Source organism: Phycomyces blakesleeanus (genome assembly GCF_001638985.1).
Source record: "Phycomyces blakesleeanus NRRL 1555(-) unplaced genomic scaffold PHYBLscaffold_12, whole genome shotgun sequence".
In the NCBI taxonomy this organism is placed as follows: Eukaryota; Fungi; Mucoromycota; class Mucoromycetes; order Mucorales; family Phycomycetaceae; genus Phycomyces; species Phycomyces blakesleeanus.
In genome coordinates this window covers 533,630-547,799 of record NW_017265145.1, presented here as the reverse complement: position 1 = coordinate 547,799, position 14,170 = coordinate 533,630, and the positions used below count along the sequence as shown (strand labels likewise).

The window sequence follows — 14,170 nt, the reverse complement described above, 5'->3', positions numbered from 1 at the left end:
TGCTCTGCACGCAAAGGGAAGCGTCAAAGAAATCAATCCATCCCTCCAGTTGCGGAGCGATCCATCAATGCAAGTCCCATGTTCCGGGATATTCCCGGACCGGACAAATTTTAAGCTTCTTCGAACACATTATGTCCCTTTCCCTCTCGCACTCTCTCCCCCCCTCCCTTCTCTCAATGTGACTGGAACCCAAAAAAAATCAGCAGCTCTTAGTTTGGTTTAAAGTGGTTTAACTTTTTTATTATTATTATTCTTGTTCTGCAACAAAGAACAATCACTACATTCATGCTACGATTACCTGCAGCTCTTCCAAAGAGTGCTCAGCAAGTTAAGCGGACTATAAGACCACTTGGTCTTCTGGTCAAAAGAGCCTCTTTCCACACAGAACCTAAACCAGACGTAGTACCTGCTGTCGACACAAGTCCAAGGTCTCCTAGCACCTTTAAAGACATGCTTGGAATCAACAAGCCGAATCCAGATCTCGAAACAACGTTTTACCAGCGAGAGTTACCCGCCAATCTTGTTCGTCTTGCTTCTCCTGAAGGAAAACAGCTTTTTAGAGATGCCATGGAAAACGGACAGGCAGAAGGCTTCTTTCCTTTAAGCGGAAATTATACCACTCAATCAGAGCCATCATATTGTGGACCAAGTTCATGCAAGTCTTTTTTTTTCTGTGTGTTAAAACATCTACAAAGGAAGCGCCGTCGATTTAATTCGTATATTTTGTGTATGTCTATATAGTGGCCATGGTGTTAAATGCATTAGAAGTAGACCCTAAGCGCCGTTGGAAAGGTGTTTGGAGATGGTATTCAGGTAAAAAGAAAAATGAAAAATATAGGAAAATGAAAACATGCTAATTGTCAACCACTCATAGACGAACTTCTGGACTGTTGTGCGACCCAAGAAGATATGAAGAAGAATGGTATCACGTTCAACGAGTTTGCATGTCTGGCAAAGTGCCATTGTGACGTGGTAGTTAAACGTGCTTCGGAAATCACTCTGGAGGAGTTCAAACAAGATGTAGAGAGTGTTACTTCACGCTCTGACCAATTTATGGTAATCTCTTTCTGCAGAAAGACCCTTGGTCAAACAGGTGATGGCCATTTTTCACCTATCGCAGCCTATAACTCAGAAGAAGAGATGGTACTTGTGTTGGACACTGCACGGTTCAAGTATCCCAGTTTCTGGTGTCCTCTTGAGACCTTGTACGAATCGATGAAGCCAATTGATAAGGAAACCGGGCGTCCTCGTGGATATTTCTTGCTGAGTTACGATTTTGATAACCCACCCATCAGTCTCTGCAAGGGTAATCGTAATAAAGACCAGAACAAAGTATTACCGAACAAAGAAAATAATACCAAAGACACCAACAACACCAACACCAACGATAACAACAACAGCAATAAAAAAGAAACCAAAGATCAATATACAATGACCGAAGAATCTATTCAACCCGCTAAACTCAACTGGTCCACCCTGGCTCAGAGCTTTTGCAAGCGTATCCCTGAGAACATGTGGTTGGAGAAACCTCGAACGCTTGAGCATGTAGTTCAATTGGTTATGCGTAATGTTCCTCCCGAGTACACTGCTATGCTTGTTAATCAGTCCAGGGCCTCTAACTCTCAGTCACCTGAGAAAGCAGAAGAATACATAGACTGTCTTATGAAGGATACCTCACACTCTCCTCTTTACCCCACAGTTTTCCATTCGCTATATCCTGAAAAGAAGTATAGTCCAGATGAACCAGCAGATACAAAGGCTGTATTTGCTACTTTGTTTGTGCTTGGATCACCTCGAATGCTCTACACATCCTTACCACGTGACCTCCAAGAGAGACTTGAACAATGTCGCAATGATGATTCGATGTCTAGTGTTGTGAAGCGTGAGGTTGACAGAATTTCGGTTGAGGTCAGCGAACTTACAAAGACATTTTGTACTTGTGGTCCTGGCTGGGCAGACCAAACTTCAGATTCAAAACCATGTTAATGAGATCAAGAAAAAGAAAACAATTATTCCCCTCCCCTCTTCTCCCCTTCCCTTCCTTTATTATTATTTCCTTCCAAACCACACCACACCAGGATATAGAATTTTGGATTTTTTTGAAGTTTTTATTTATTTATATTTAAATATTTTATTATCACATAAACATTTTACTTTACTTTACCAATAATAAAATTCTTTTGTTAAATATAATATGGGCATAGAATGGTAGATTGTTATAGAATGCAATATACTAAGCATTCTTTTTGATTAGTTGTACTATGTATATTATTTTATTTGGCTGGGTACTACTAGTAATAATATACACATACATACATACATACATATATATACAACTCACCCAAAAAAAAACTCTATCTCAGTAAACCCATCAGATTTCATATAAATATCAAGCACAATTTGGTTATTTCAATCTAGTATTCAATTTCTAATGTTTTAGAAAGAATAATATTATTTGGATATATGTTCTTTATACTTTGTTATATTTTATAATGAATAAATATACGTGAATAAGCAAGGAGGTCAATATCAAGCTCGGCTTTGAGGCAGGAGACAAAAAGATAAACGGAGGAAATGAGAGTGCCAGATTGGAATGGTCTATCGTCGAAGGCAGTAGCCCAGTGCTGGCGCCAGATTGCGAAAGAAATGCATTGTAGTATATGTACAGCTGACAAAACTATCTTATCGGCAAAAGCTCTGATGTAAAGCAATTGATATATTAATTAATAGTAGCAAACCGTCAATGATTCTTCAAGAATAATAATAGCTGTTTAGCTACCTAAAACTAACCTTCTTGTTGATTTTCTATCAGAATATTCGCTAAAAAAATCCAATTTAATGCGATTTGATATTTATGCAGTACAATATAACAATTGAAAATACTACAGCTGGAGGATAATATGGCTTATATCCTTGCAGTTAGAAATTATGCTGCTTTCTTGGGTACTTTTATTCACTTACTGAGTGTATATTTTAACCAATTATTTTGTTGTACAAGCGATGCAATGCTCATCAAGTCTCATAGAGCTTCTGGTTTTGACCGGGTAATTTTTCCAAAATTAGAGAACGCGCATTATTGCAGTTCGTTTTATGACATATTTCAAATTTAAAGTAGTTATCCTTGCTCATATTTTTCTCTGTTCAATACTTTAATAGCTATAATGCATAATAAGGTACTCTTGGTATCAAATAAGGTATTAAACTCAATCAAATGTTTGACGCTTACACTGCCTGTGCTTATAATAAGTCTTGAATCAATTGTCTTTTTGTATATTATATTTACAGCTAATACATATACAGTTAATACATGTAATACCTAAGAATCAAGCCTTTCTTCTTCATATCAATTATAATATTCTTCTTCTTCTTAGGAGCCAGCATTTTCTTGATATAAATTGCATGTTTAAGTATTATAATATGCTGATATTGATATCAATGTTATATTATATTATAGATCAAAATAAATAAAAATATTTCAAGCAAGCACTCTAAGAATTGGCAATTATTCCAAAGTCAGGTTAAGTAACAATTTCCATGAGTCTGTCGTACAGATAACTATTCTCTTACATTGATATTGGTTGATTGTTCCCATTGGAGTTTCCCAACCGTCATTTGTATACACTTTTCTAAAATTGTCTACAAAATCTTCACATTGCCTCAGTTTCAAGGAAAGGTACCGGAAAGGTACCAATAAATCCTCTGTACTTTATCTGTACTTAGAAATACACAATATATCTATGTACCTGTATTCAATAAATCAAATAGTTTACACTAAAAAAACCTTTGTTCAAAATAACCCAGATACTGTAAATCTGTAGGTTGGAAGTCTCATTAATCCAAATATGGAGTGAGAAATAAACCTGTGCTATTCTGACAAAATTTGCCTATCTGGATTATCTTACCGTCAATGCATAATAAATAAAAAGCTTCTTCAGAATATGCAGTCCAAAAGTAAGCGTTACATTAATACATTTGGCAATTGTAAAGAAATGAGAAAGATGTAAATAATAAAGCTCGAGGTATTCTCTGAATAGAAAGCTATACTGTATACACCCAATTGACAAGTATATACTGTAAAATGATCTTATATATATATATAAACGCTTGATTTAATCAAATTATGTTAGGCATCATATATATGATCTGTATTTAAGGTGCGCTGTAGATCTCTGGTTCAAGGCTCTCTTGAATAAAGCAAATATCAAATCTCGTGACCTTCGCCTAGAGGTCTATGCAATGGAGATAAACGAACATGGGCGTGCGCGTTAAATGCTATTTGCTAAGATGGTCTTTGTCGTTTTTATTTTTATTTTTATTTTTACCAGAGTCTATGTTCACGTGATGAGGCATATTTCCCATTCGAATATACCAAGCGATCAAACAAAATATGGCTGTAATTTTTCCATTTTTGGAATTTTATGTTGGTACAAACAATGATACAGTAAAAGAAAAAGAACCCTAATTTTATGATCTTTAATCGAAATAAAACAATCAGGACGAATAAGAGTCGGTGGTGTAGCATGCGCGATTTACGCTTGTGTTTGAAGATATCCAGCTGGTATGATATTACTCGTTTCGTTGCTAGGCATGGGGTTGTCACCAAAAATAAAATAAAAAATAGTACCCAGTCGAAGATGGCTGTCAAAGCCTACTCATTGGGTACAATAGCTTTGTACAATACTCTAGTACATTCAGGCTTTTTTTGTTGCGTATAAATGTTCTTAGATCCGTGCAGATCAGTTTAAATCTATCCTTCTTTTCTACTTCCTTGGGCAAGCAATGATAAACGAAAAGCAAGAGATCACATTCGATGAGAGTGAGCTGATAATCGAAGGAGAAAAACATCTAGTTTACTCTACTGAAGATGCCAACAAGATCCAGTTCGCAAAGATCATTAAACCTGAGCGTACCAAGACTATCCAAACAGTTGATACTTATCAGAGGCGACCCTCTGTAAGTGCCCCAAAAAGGCCAGCACAAAAACCACAGAAGAACATAGACATTGTAAGTAAACATCTCTTTGTAAGCGCCTTTTCTTTAGAATATTCATTGATCTCTGTTTTCTTCTTCTTCTTATATAGACAGAGCATCTACTATCATCAGAAGAATGTGCTATCAAATACCAAACAAGTATTGATACCATAAAGCCCGGAGATTCTCATGGCCTAACAAGTACCCAGGCTGCAAATGTCCTGGCGGCAACAGGGCAAAATATTCTTTCTCCTCCAAAGAAGAGACATCCTATTCTTAAATATCTTGACTGTGTTCGCAAGTTATTCAATCTGTTGCTCATCCTTGCTGGTGTACTGGATTATATCCTTTTGGGAATCGATTTCAAGGCAAACTTCCAAAACGTAAGTTTTAAAATTTATTGGATCAAATGTATTTAATTAACTTAGTTTTTTTTTCTTGCTCATTATAGACTTACCTTGGTGCAATATTGATCGGTGTTGCTCTCCTCAACGCCTTTATCGAGTTTTATCAAGAGCAAAAATCAGCTGCTCTTCTAGAATCCTTCTTAAACATGATCCCTGCAAAATGTATGGTAGTGCGCGATCACAGAATTCAGCAACTCGATGCCATAAATCTTGTCATTGGCGATGTTGTGTTCATCCGCATGGGAGACAAGGTTCCGGCCGATCTCTTTATCTTTGCTGGTTCCGAACTCAAAGTCGATAACTCCTCCTTGACAGGCGAATCTGATCCCCAAGAACGTGGCCCAATAAATACCCAACAGAGTCTTTTTGAGGCGGAGAACATTGTCTTTAACGGCACCTTGGCTGTCGCTGGTGAAGCATATGGCATTGTTGTTCGTACAGGTGACAATACTGTTCTTGGACAGATTGCTGGTCTAACTGCCGGAGAAGACAAGATTCCATCTCCCCTCTCTCAAGAAATCGATCAGTTTGTCAAGATTATTGCTACCATTGCCTTCTCAACAGCCATCATATTTTTTGGTATTGGGTTTCCAGTCAACCACAACAATGTATCGCTCACTCTGAACTTTGCTATTTCCGTATTCGTGGCCTGGGTTCCCGAGGGTTTACCTGCAACTGTAACCATCTTATTGACTATTGCCGCTAAACGTATGGCTTCCCGAAATGTTCTCGTCAAAGACCTTCAGGGCGTAGAAACCTTGGGAGCAATCACACTTCTCGCTACCGACAAGACCGGTACACTTACACGCAATCAAATGACAGTGACTTATGTCTGGTCGTGTATGGAAATGCACAACACTCTCGAACGAAACACATTGGTTGCTCCTGTACCAGAACTGGCTGGTCTGAATGAAATTATGCACATATCTACTCTTAATAGTCGTGCCAAATTTGATCGCACCGATGTACCCGTGCATATGCGCCAGATCTTGGGTGACGCTACCGAAACTGGTCTTGTCAGATTTGCAGGAGAACACCTAGGACCTGCATTTGACTCACTTGGAGACAAGTGTCCTACTGTATTTGAGATTCCATTTAACTCTGATAACAAGTGGGCCATGACTATTCACAACAAACCTCATTCCAATGGCCATTTAACACTTTACGTCAAGGGCGCGCCCGAGCGCGTCTTGAATCTCTGCAACACTATTCTAACTAGCCGTGGAACCGTCCCTCTCGAAAGCGGACATATTGAGGCTTTCCAAGAAACTTACCTTCATATGGCTGGTCAAGGTCACCGTGTGCTAGCCTTTGCCCAATTACTGCTTCCTAGAGAAACCTATCCTGCTGATTTTCAGTTTAGTAAAGCCGAAAAGAACTATCCTATGTCTGGCCTAACTTTTGTCGGACTTGTCTCACTTGAGGATCCTCCTAAACATGGTGTACGCGAGGCCATTGGAAAATGTCGTCGCGCAGGAATCAAGGTCATGATGGTTACAGGCGACCACCCCTTGACAGCTGAAGCAATCGGAAGAAAGATCAACATGCTTTTGGGTGATACTCGCGAGTCATTGTCCAAGCGTACCAGACGCCCCATTAGTGATATCGCAGAAGACGAGTTTTCAGGTGTTGTCGTTCACGGTGACTCTATTGACTCGCTCACTGATGATGCTTGGGATGCTATCTTTGCCAAAGAAGAAATTATCTTTGCTCGAACTTCACCTAAACATAAGCTTGAAATCGTCAAACGAGCTCAGTCTATGCGCCACATTGTTGGAGTTACAGGTGATGGTGTCAATGATGCGCCGGCCCTCAAAAAGGCTGATCTCGGTATTGCTATGAACATCTCCGGCTCAGATGTATCCAAGGATGCAGCCGCCATGATCTTGTTAGACGATAATTTTGCTTCTATTGTGCATGGCATTGAGGAAGGCCGTTTGATTTTTGCCAACCTGAAGAAGTCAGTTATGTACACAATTACCCATTCGATGCCCGAAGTGATCCCCAATCTGCTCTATATTGTCGTTCCTCTTCCTTTGCCTCTGAGTGCAATCCTTATCCTAGTGATAGATCTCGGGTTCGAGCTGTGTGCAGCTTTAACATTTGCATGGGATAAACCAGAGACTGAAAGCGGTCTGATGATGATGTCTCCTCGAAAGCCCGTTACTCCTTCTTCTATTGATCGTTATCGTCGCCAGCTATTGAGAGAGGAAACTTACATTAAATATGACCCTGTTACTGGCGAAGAGCTTAAGCCTGGATGGTTCCGCAGAATATACAATAGCGTGGTTCCTTTCTTTACACGTGCCTACTGGTCCGAAAAGCTTATCAAGACAGACGATGATGTTCTCGTGGACCTTCCTCTTCTTTCCTGGGCATACCTTGAAGTTGGAATCATTGAAGTTATTGGTGCCCTGACCTGTTATTTTGTGGTGCTGTGGTATAACGGCATAACTCCCTCTGATGCAGTTGAGCTCCAACGTGGAGCATCTAGTCCGACAAATTACTTTCAAAACGGTCCTATTTATGCTACTCCGTTCCAGGCCTCAGATGGATCCATTCTTGATGCCGAAGCCCAGCACCGTGCACTTGGCCAAGCTCAGTCGATGGTTTACTGGAGTATCATGATGATGCAGATGTTTAACATGTTTGCCTGCAAGACTCGCTACACTCTCCCTATCGGTCGCTACATGTTCTCTAACAAAGTTACTTTCCTTGGTATCTTTGCTGGCGCTGGGTTGGCTACTTTGATCGTTTACTGCCCTCCTTTCAATATTCCATTTGGAACAGAATACCACACCCTCCCTCTTTGGTGGTTGATTCCATTCGGGTTTGGCTTCTTGATTATCGGATATGCTTGTGTCAGAATGACAATATTGGCTAAAATGAATCCGATGCAATGGAATCCGGAAATCGATGGTCTTAGAATGCACCCTACTATTCGTACCATGGCTACTTCTCACAGTCGACACTCACGAGGACACTATATGGCATAGAGCCCTGTTTATATTATACATTTTTTTATTCCCCCATAAAAACATACTTATATTCTGTAGTAACAGTTATGTATTAACATCTCATTTATCATGTATCAAATAATAATACAATATCTCTTTTTAAATAAAATAAAGCAAACCATTATAAAAGAACGTGATTTTGCATTGCGAATCCTCCATAATTATTGTACAGCACGCATATTTTATATTATTTATCAAGATATTAAGAGATGTTTATTATTAATTGCGTCTAGCAAATTCAATGTAATTTATATACATGATTGATGCACCAAAGAAAAAAAGGGGCAAAACTTCATTTCATTGCTATTGTGTGCTTTTTTTTTACTTGCGATTAGAAGGTCTCTTCTTAATCTTGGGGGACTGACGAGGACTGTTCTTGAGATGGTGCTCAGGAATCCAGGATTGATCCAAAACCATTTGACCCTTGTCATCACGATGAGCAGGACGTTCAACAGGGACATCATCCTTCTTGACCTAAGAAATGCACACGAATAGTTATAATCTTGGTTTCTTTCTCTTTGCTTCTACTTGTTATTTGTGGAACCCAATATTACCTTAACCTTCTTGCCACCAAAGTATGCCTCACGAACAATGTAAGCGACGCCAGCAGCGCCAGCAGCCAGAACAGCATACAAGAACAAACTAATTACGTCGTTTGTTTCATCAATTAGCCGAGCTATTAAAGTCTCACGCGTATATATTATTACTTACAGCTGGGGATCAAACCAGGAAGATTCGGGCTCAGACACAGTGATGTTACCGCTGTAGCCAACTACACGAATAACCTTGTCCTATAAACACACATACACGCACATACACAAATATTTGTAAGGGATCGACGTGACGTATTAATAAATACTTTATCACTTACACCAGCCTGCAGATCAACAAAAACTTCAAGACCGAGCTCTCCAGGAGTGTACTCAGAGTAGAATGTGTAAGGAACGTTAGCTCTGGTCTGAGCAGGGATAGTCAATTCATAACGGAGGGCGGTCAACTAAACACGAAAGCATAATGTTAAGTACACCAAAATATAAAACACCATTACTATTTATAAATAAAAAGAAGACTTACGTTGCGGATGATCTTGGTGTGGTCCTCAGCCAGGGTGATTCTTCCAGAGACAGAAACAACAGAGTAAGCCTCGTTCTCCTTGTTGTTGAGATCCAAGACAACCTTGTTGCGTTGACCATTGACGATCACTAACGTCCTTATTAGACACGATACAATCTGTGTAAACACTCTTAATAATATACATACATCCGAATGGGTTATCAGGAAATTCAGCAGTAATTTCAAGGTTGGCTGACGCGGGAACACTTTCCTGTGCGAATACTAATAGGTCATCTCTTGATCAGCATCCTTCTTACACGTGTCATCTACTTTTTGCGTTGTACTTACCGAAGGTTGTGGCAAGAAGAGCCAGGCAAAGTGCCCAGAAAGATGTAAGTTTGGCCATCACAAAAAACAGAGAGAAAAAAGAGAGAGGGAAGTGCACAAGAGTTGAATAAAGACAGAGATTATGAAGTAAAAGTCTGAGTCTGATTCGAAACGGATAAGCTGCGTTTTCGTGATGCGATTGGATCCTCTCAAATCGACCCTGTCACACACAAAAATATAAAACCTTCCAAGGCAATCCACTCGTAAATCGGACCCTTTTCAATTGTGTGTGACTGTAAGATCTCGAACCCAAGAAGCCAGTTTATAATGGCGTTACCTAGTCTTAAGATCAAGCTGATCTCTCTAGGATATGACAGCATTACCAATCTTAAATCCGAAGATATTATACAGCTTACACAGGGTGTGTGTCTGTGTGTTGCCTGTTCGATCCATACACTTTTGCGATTAGAATCTCATTTACCCATAAACAATTAGATGGATTATTAACAGAAGAAGAGGTCATGTGTCTGCTGCAGGCAGTTCATGGAGGTATGCCTTTTGTCTCCTATGATTCGCTCGTTGTTATATTTGTGGTTATCTTAAAGTCAAGTCAAAATAAAATATTTGCTTGTAGTACCCCCATCTACGCAAACCGCAGCAGCTCGTATTTTATCAGATACAAGTCGTAGAGGAATTAGCTTTGGTAGCTATAAATTAAACAGCCTGTTTGATCAGACTAAAGGGCTACCTCTATGTAAAGTCACAGAAGCCTGTGGAGAGTCTGGCTCAGGAAAGACACAGTTGAGGTCAATAAAAAAAAGATACCAACTTATTTCAATCTATATATTTGTCCATATTTACTGATATTGCATATACCTTAAACAGTATGCAATTAGCCGTCAACGTTCAATTACCTCTTCATGAAGGTGGTCTAGAGGGTGAATGCATTTATATTGGTAGGTTACCACGCCTAATAAAGGTTATAGGCAACTTTCGTTTAATTAAACTTTCTTATGGTGGTAGACACAGAAGGTAGTTTTATTCCGTCGAGAATAAAAGCCATGGTATCTGAAAAGAAAGTCTTTCAAGATGAGGGCACCAAAGAAGCATTGAAAAGAATTCATGTATTCAGAGTATTGGATCACATAGAACTCGTAGCATTAGTGGTTCAACTTCCTACCATTCTCGAACATTACACCAAAGTAAAGCACATTACTATATTCGTAATTAAGTCAGGTTTTGTTAAGCTTACCCGAATTATCCACAATATAATAGGTCAAGTTAATCATAGTGGATAGTATTGCCTTTCATTTTCGACTTAACGTACGGGATTCAAAAACACGCTCAAATTTGTTGGAGTATATTGGGAATTCCCTAGCTCAATTAGCAAATCGGCTCGAACTTGCTGTAAGAAATCTACCTTTTAATACTAGTATATAAATATGCGTTATTTTACTGGCATAGGTTTTTCTGACAAACCATGTAACCACCGGAGATGGCTCATCTGGTCTTATACCTGCCTTAGGTTAGGGTTTTATAATATAAGGTGTTGTTAGAAATAAACTTAACTGAGTATATATTAGGCAAAGGATTAAGCCGCTGGTGCTCTCATCGATTTTTTGTATTTAGAAAGCATCAATTCTGGTAGGTTATTTATGGATGTTTCTTGCATTATTTAACACGCTTATTAAGGTATGCGCTTATGTTCAAATCTCCAAATCAGACAAAAGAGCAAACAGAACGATTTTATATTTCTGTAAGTAAGCCTCCGTGATTAATATTATTATAATTTCTAAAATATATGAAGGGTACATAGTACTCAGGGATCACTGATCTAAAGGATGAAACAGAAAACGATATAAATCTATCGGAAAATTATGGTGAAGCCACTTCAAATTACTTTAAGAGTGCTACGGATTCTGCTGAGAATTATACGATGCATAACTACACAGAAGGAGAAAACATTTTCGAGGTTGACTGCTTGAATACCATAGGGCCTCCAGATAATGAACTAGACTATGCTTCTGATGACTCACAATCGAGGGAAAAAGATTTCAGTGAAGACAGTAGCGTTCAAAACGAAAGTGATTCGAAGATTTTATTATCAGGTGTATTATCTACCAGAAATATACCAGATTCATTCAGTACAGAAGATGAGGATGAGGATGAATATACACAGCAAATAATACACGATTCAGAAGAAAGTATGTCCGATAGTTACAGCCCCATAGAATATATGGATGATCCAGTTGGAGACCAACCATCTTTCAAAAAAAGATATATCGAGGATCAAAATACCCGTCCAAAAAGAAGAAGAGTTATCCCAAATTCCCAGGAGGATGAGAGTGAATACAGCGTTATGTTAAGTGTTACGAATGCCATGAATGATACATCATTATACGAAGGAATGCAAGATATTTTGGGCGTAAGAGAACGAAGACATAGAAAGGTGATCCCCAACTCACAACCAGATATTGAGCCAGGTGATACGGAGGACCAAGGGTTGTATGAATCTAGGATAAGAGGTGCATTTCTCAAGAAATTCATTGATGATGACCAATCCATATAAAATGAATGTAGTTGGAGATTTCTATTTAATGAAATTTCAAAATAAATAAAATATCTCCAAAAAATTAGATATTGATAGAATATTTCTATAAAATAATCTAAAGATTTTGAGGCGTACAACATAATTCTATGATACGCTATCCAATATAAATGTATATTTATAAGAGATAGAGAAGTGTATTGGTATATGAATAAAATATTACATCCACAAGAGAGCGAATATGCATTATTATTGATAAAAGTAAGATAAAAAAGACAAGCCTTATGGAGAACCTCCTCTAAAATCGCCTTTAAGAATACTTTTCTTTTAAAACTAATCCGACTCATTCTTCTTCCTATAGTTATGTACAAATATAATACAAGTGAAGCACACAAATGAATTGAAAAGTGAATAATAGGTACTGTAAGAGTGCTGTTTATTTAAGAAAGAATATGATAGTTGTATATATCCCTGATTTAATATATTCTTCATACATAGCTTTACTTACAGAAAGACATAGAAGAAGTTATAGAAACACTGCTTTCATTTATATTAAGTAGATTTATATAGAAGGTTAATACGAGTTTGTCAGCATTCTTTTTGGCCGATGAAAACGGCATATTAGCTGATATGTAGAGGTCACTCAAATCATATAGTTCTTAGCAGACGTACACACATATATAAAGTAATTTTCCTTTTAAAGCACATGAATAAAAAGGTTTGAAAGTTAGGTTCAAAGCTATATCCGCATAGTAACAATCCTGTCAATCACATTTTCAGTTTGGTTTTATTATTCTTACACTTGACCAAAAGACACATGATTTCACCGTTCTTGAACCCATTGAAATTGATCCTTTACAGTATATGTAAAGTATATTTTCTGTAATGTATTTTGAATCTTTGTAATAGCTTATTACTTTGTAAAATATTGCATTTTGTTTTTCTTATCATTTATTGTGTATATGTATATTAACAATATATATATTATACGAATGTTTATACACTATATAAAATCAGAAGTAAAAGGATATTTGTCGGCAAACAGCTGCGAAAATAAGAATAGGAAGGAATCGGGGTGGTTAGTTTTGGCAAATGGAAAGAAGCTCATTGATATCATTTGTCAAAAACTCGTGGATATCTTTTGTATTCAGAAATATAGAATTATTAACTGATGGGCTCGGAGAACTCAGTTCCGAGACAGTAGGTGATTCCATGGTAGATTCAGTATCAATATCCTGAAGATGATGAGAAACACATGTACAGCTTTTAATGACCTCACACAAACATCCATTGAGTGGGTTTGGTACTATAGAGCACGAAAATTATAAGAAAGATGAATGACTATACTTTTAATCTAAAGTATAATCATGCTAGCAATATTCTTTACCTTGAGCAATCGCACAATTACACTTTACATGAGTTTTGTGTGTCAATCGTAGATCCCGGCAATGTGAGCATTGACTAATTTGTCTACCAGGCTTAGTTATAGGTACAAGTTTACGATCATGATGCTGGCATCGTTTTACACGATGACCTCTTATACAACTCATACTAATGTTTACAGATGATGAGTGACAGGTTATTGATGTAATAATAGTCTACAAACTCACCATGCAGATTTTACACCATCCTTGTCAATAGCCATGTTATAAGATGAATTGTAAAAACGAGAATGACTGGAATAGTAGGCACAACAGTCATGGCACGTTTCTTACTGTTTCTTTCAACTGATATATATATATATATATATATAATCACACACAAAATAGCTGGACTACCAAGAAAAGATATAGATAATTCTTTCAAAAATATATCGAATATATTAATATATATATATATAATAGTAA

At 37.7% G+C, this 14,170-nt stretch overlaps 6 protein-coding genes across 6 annotated transcripts; 4 read left to right on the top strand and 2 right to left on the bottom strand.

Moving 5' to 3' along the window:
* Positions 1 to 268: 268 nt before the first annotated feature.
* PHYBLDRAFT_187195 (hypothetical protein) lies at positions 269 to 2,165 on the top strand. Its single transcript, XM_018439345.1, has 3 exons — positions 269 to 655; positions 742 to 813; positions 875 to 2,165. The coding sequence occupies exons 1-3, from the start codon at positions 286 to 288 to the stop codon at positions 1,984 to 1,986; spliced, it is 1,554 nt and encodes a 517-aa protein (XP_018291166.1). The 5' UTR covers positions 269 to 285; the 3' UTR covers positions 1,987 to 2,165.
* Positions 2,166 to 2,900: 735 nt separating this feature from the next.
* On the top strand, positions 2,901 to 4,269 carry PHYBLDRAFT_169085 (hypothetical protein; the record flags this gene model as incomplete). The annotated part of the gene is made up of 4 exons (XM_018436004.1): positions 2,901 to 3,044; positions 3,455 to 3,517; positions 3,927 to 3,951; positions 4,166 to 4,269. 4 exons carry the CDS (start codon positions 2,901 to 2,903, stop codon positions 4,267 to 4,269), a joined length of 336 nt encoding a protein of 111 aa, XP_018290865.1.
* Positions 4,270 to 4,779: 510 nt separating this feature from the next.
* PHYBLDRAFT_155532 (hypothetical protein) lies at positions 4,780 to 8,374 on the top strand (the record flags this gene model as incomplete). Its single annotated transcript, XM_018433416.1, has 2 exons — positions 4,780 to 5,004; positions 5,423 to 8,374. 2 exons carry the CDS (start codon positions 4,780 to 4,782, stop codon positions 8,372 to 8,374), a joined length of 3,177 nt encoding a protein of 1,058 aa, XP_018290864.1.
* Positions 8,375 to 8,716: 342 nt separating this feature from the next.
* On the bottom strand, positions 8,717 to 9,854 carry PHYBLDRAFT_169083 (hypothetical protein; the record flags this gene model as incomplete). The annotated part of the gene is given in 7 exon segments (XM_018436003.1): positions 8,717 to 8,869; positions 8,950 to 9,037; positions 9,107 to 9,186; positions 9,267 to 9,392; positions 9,470 to 9,636; positions 9,656 to 9,730; positions 9,797 to 9,854. The coding sequence occupies 7 exon segments, from the start codon at positions 9,852 to 9,854 to the stop codon at positions 8,717 to 8,719; spliced, it is 747 nt and encodes a 248-aa protein (XP_018290863.1).
* Positions 9,855 to 11,680: 1,826 nt separating this feature from the next.
* PHYBLDRAFT_159000 (hypothetical protein) lies at positions 11,681 to 12,402 on the top strand. Its single transcript, XM_018433897.1, has one exon. The coding sequence runs from the start codon at positions 11,712 to 11,714 to the stop codon at positions 12,342 to 12,344; it is 633 nt and encodes a 210-aa protein (XP_018290862.1). The 5' UTR covers positions 11,681 to 11,711; the 3' UTR covers positions 12,345 to 12,402.
* A 1,291-nt stretch (positions 12,403 to 13,693) lies between these two features.
* PHYBLDRAFT_113290 (copper fist DNA-binding transcription factor) lies at positions 13,694 to 13,873 on the bottom strand (the record flags this gene model as incomplete). The annotated part of the gene is made up of 1 exon (XM_018428338.1): positions 13,694 to 13,873. The coding sequence occupies one exon, from the start codon at positions 13,871 to 13,873 to the stop codon at positions 13,694 to 13,696; it is 180 nt and encodes a 59-aa protein (XP_018290861.1).
* Between the last annotated feature and the right edge of the window lie 297 nt (positions 13,874 to 14,170).

Coding starts and splice junctions, on each gene's coding strand:
- PHYBLDRAFT_187195 (XM_018439345.1), top strand. CDS start 286: ATGCTACGATTACCTGCAGCTCTTCCAAAGAGTGCTCAGCAAGTTAAG. Junction 656..741: donor ATATTGTGGACCAAGTTCAT/GCAAGTCTTTTT, acceptor ATGTCTATATAG/TGGCCATGGTGTTAAATGCA. Junction 814..874: donor TGTTTGGAGATGGTATTCAG/GTAAAAAGAAAA, acceptor AACCACTCATAG/ACGAACTTCTGGACTGTTGT.
- PHYBLDRAFT_159000 (XM_018433897.1), top strand. CDS start 11,712: ATGCATAACTACACAGAAGGAGAAAACATTTTCGAGGTTGACTGCTTG.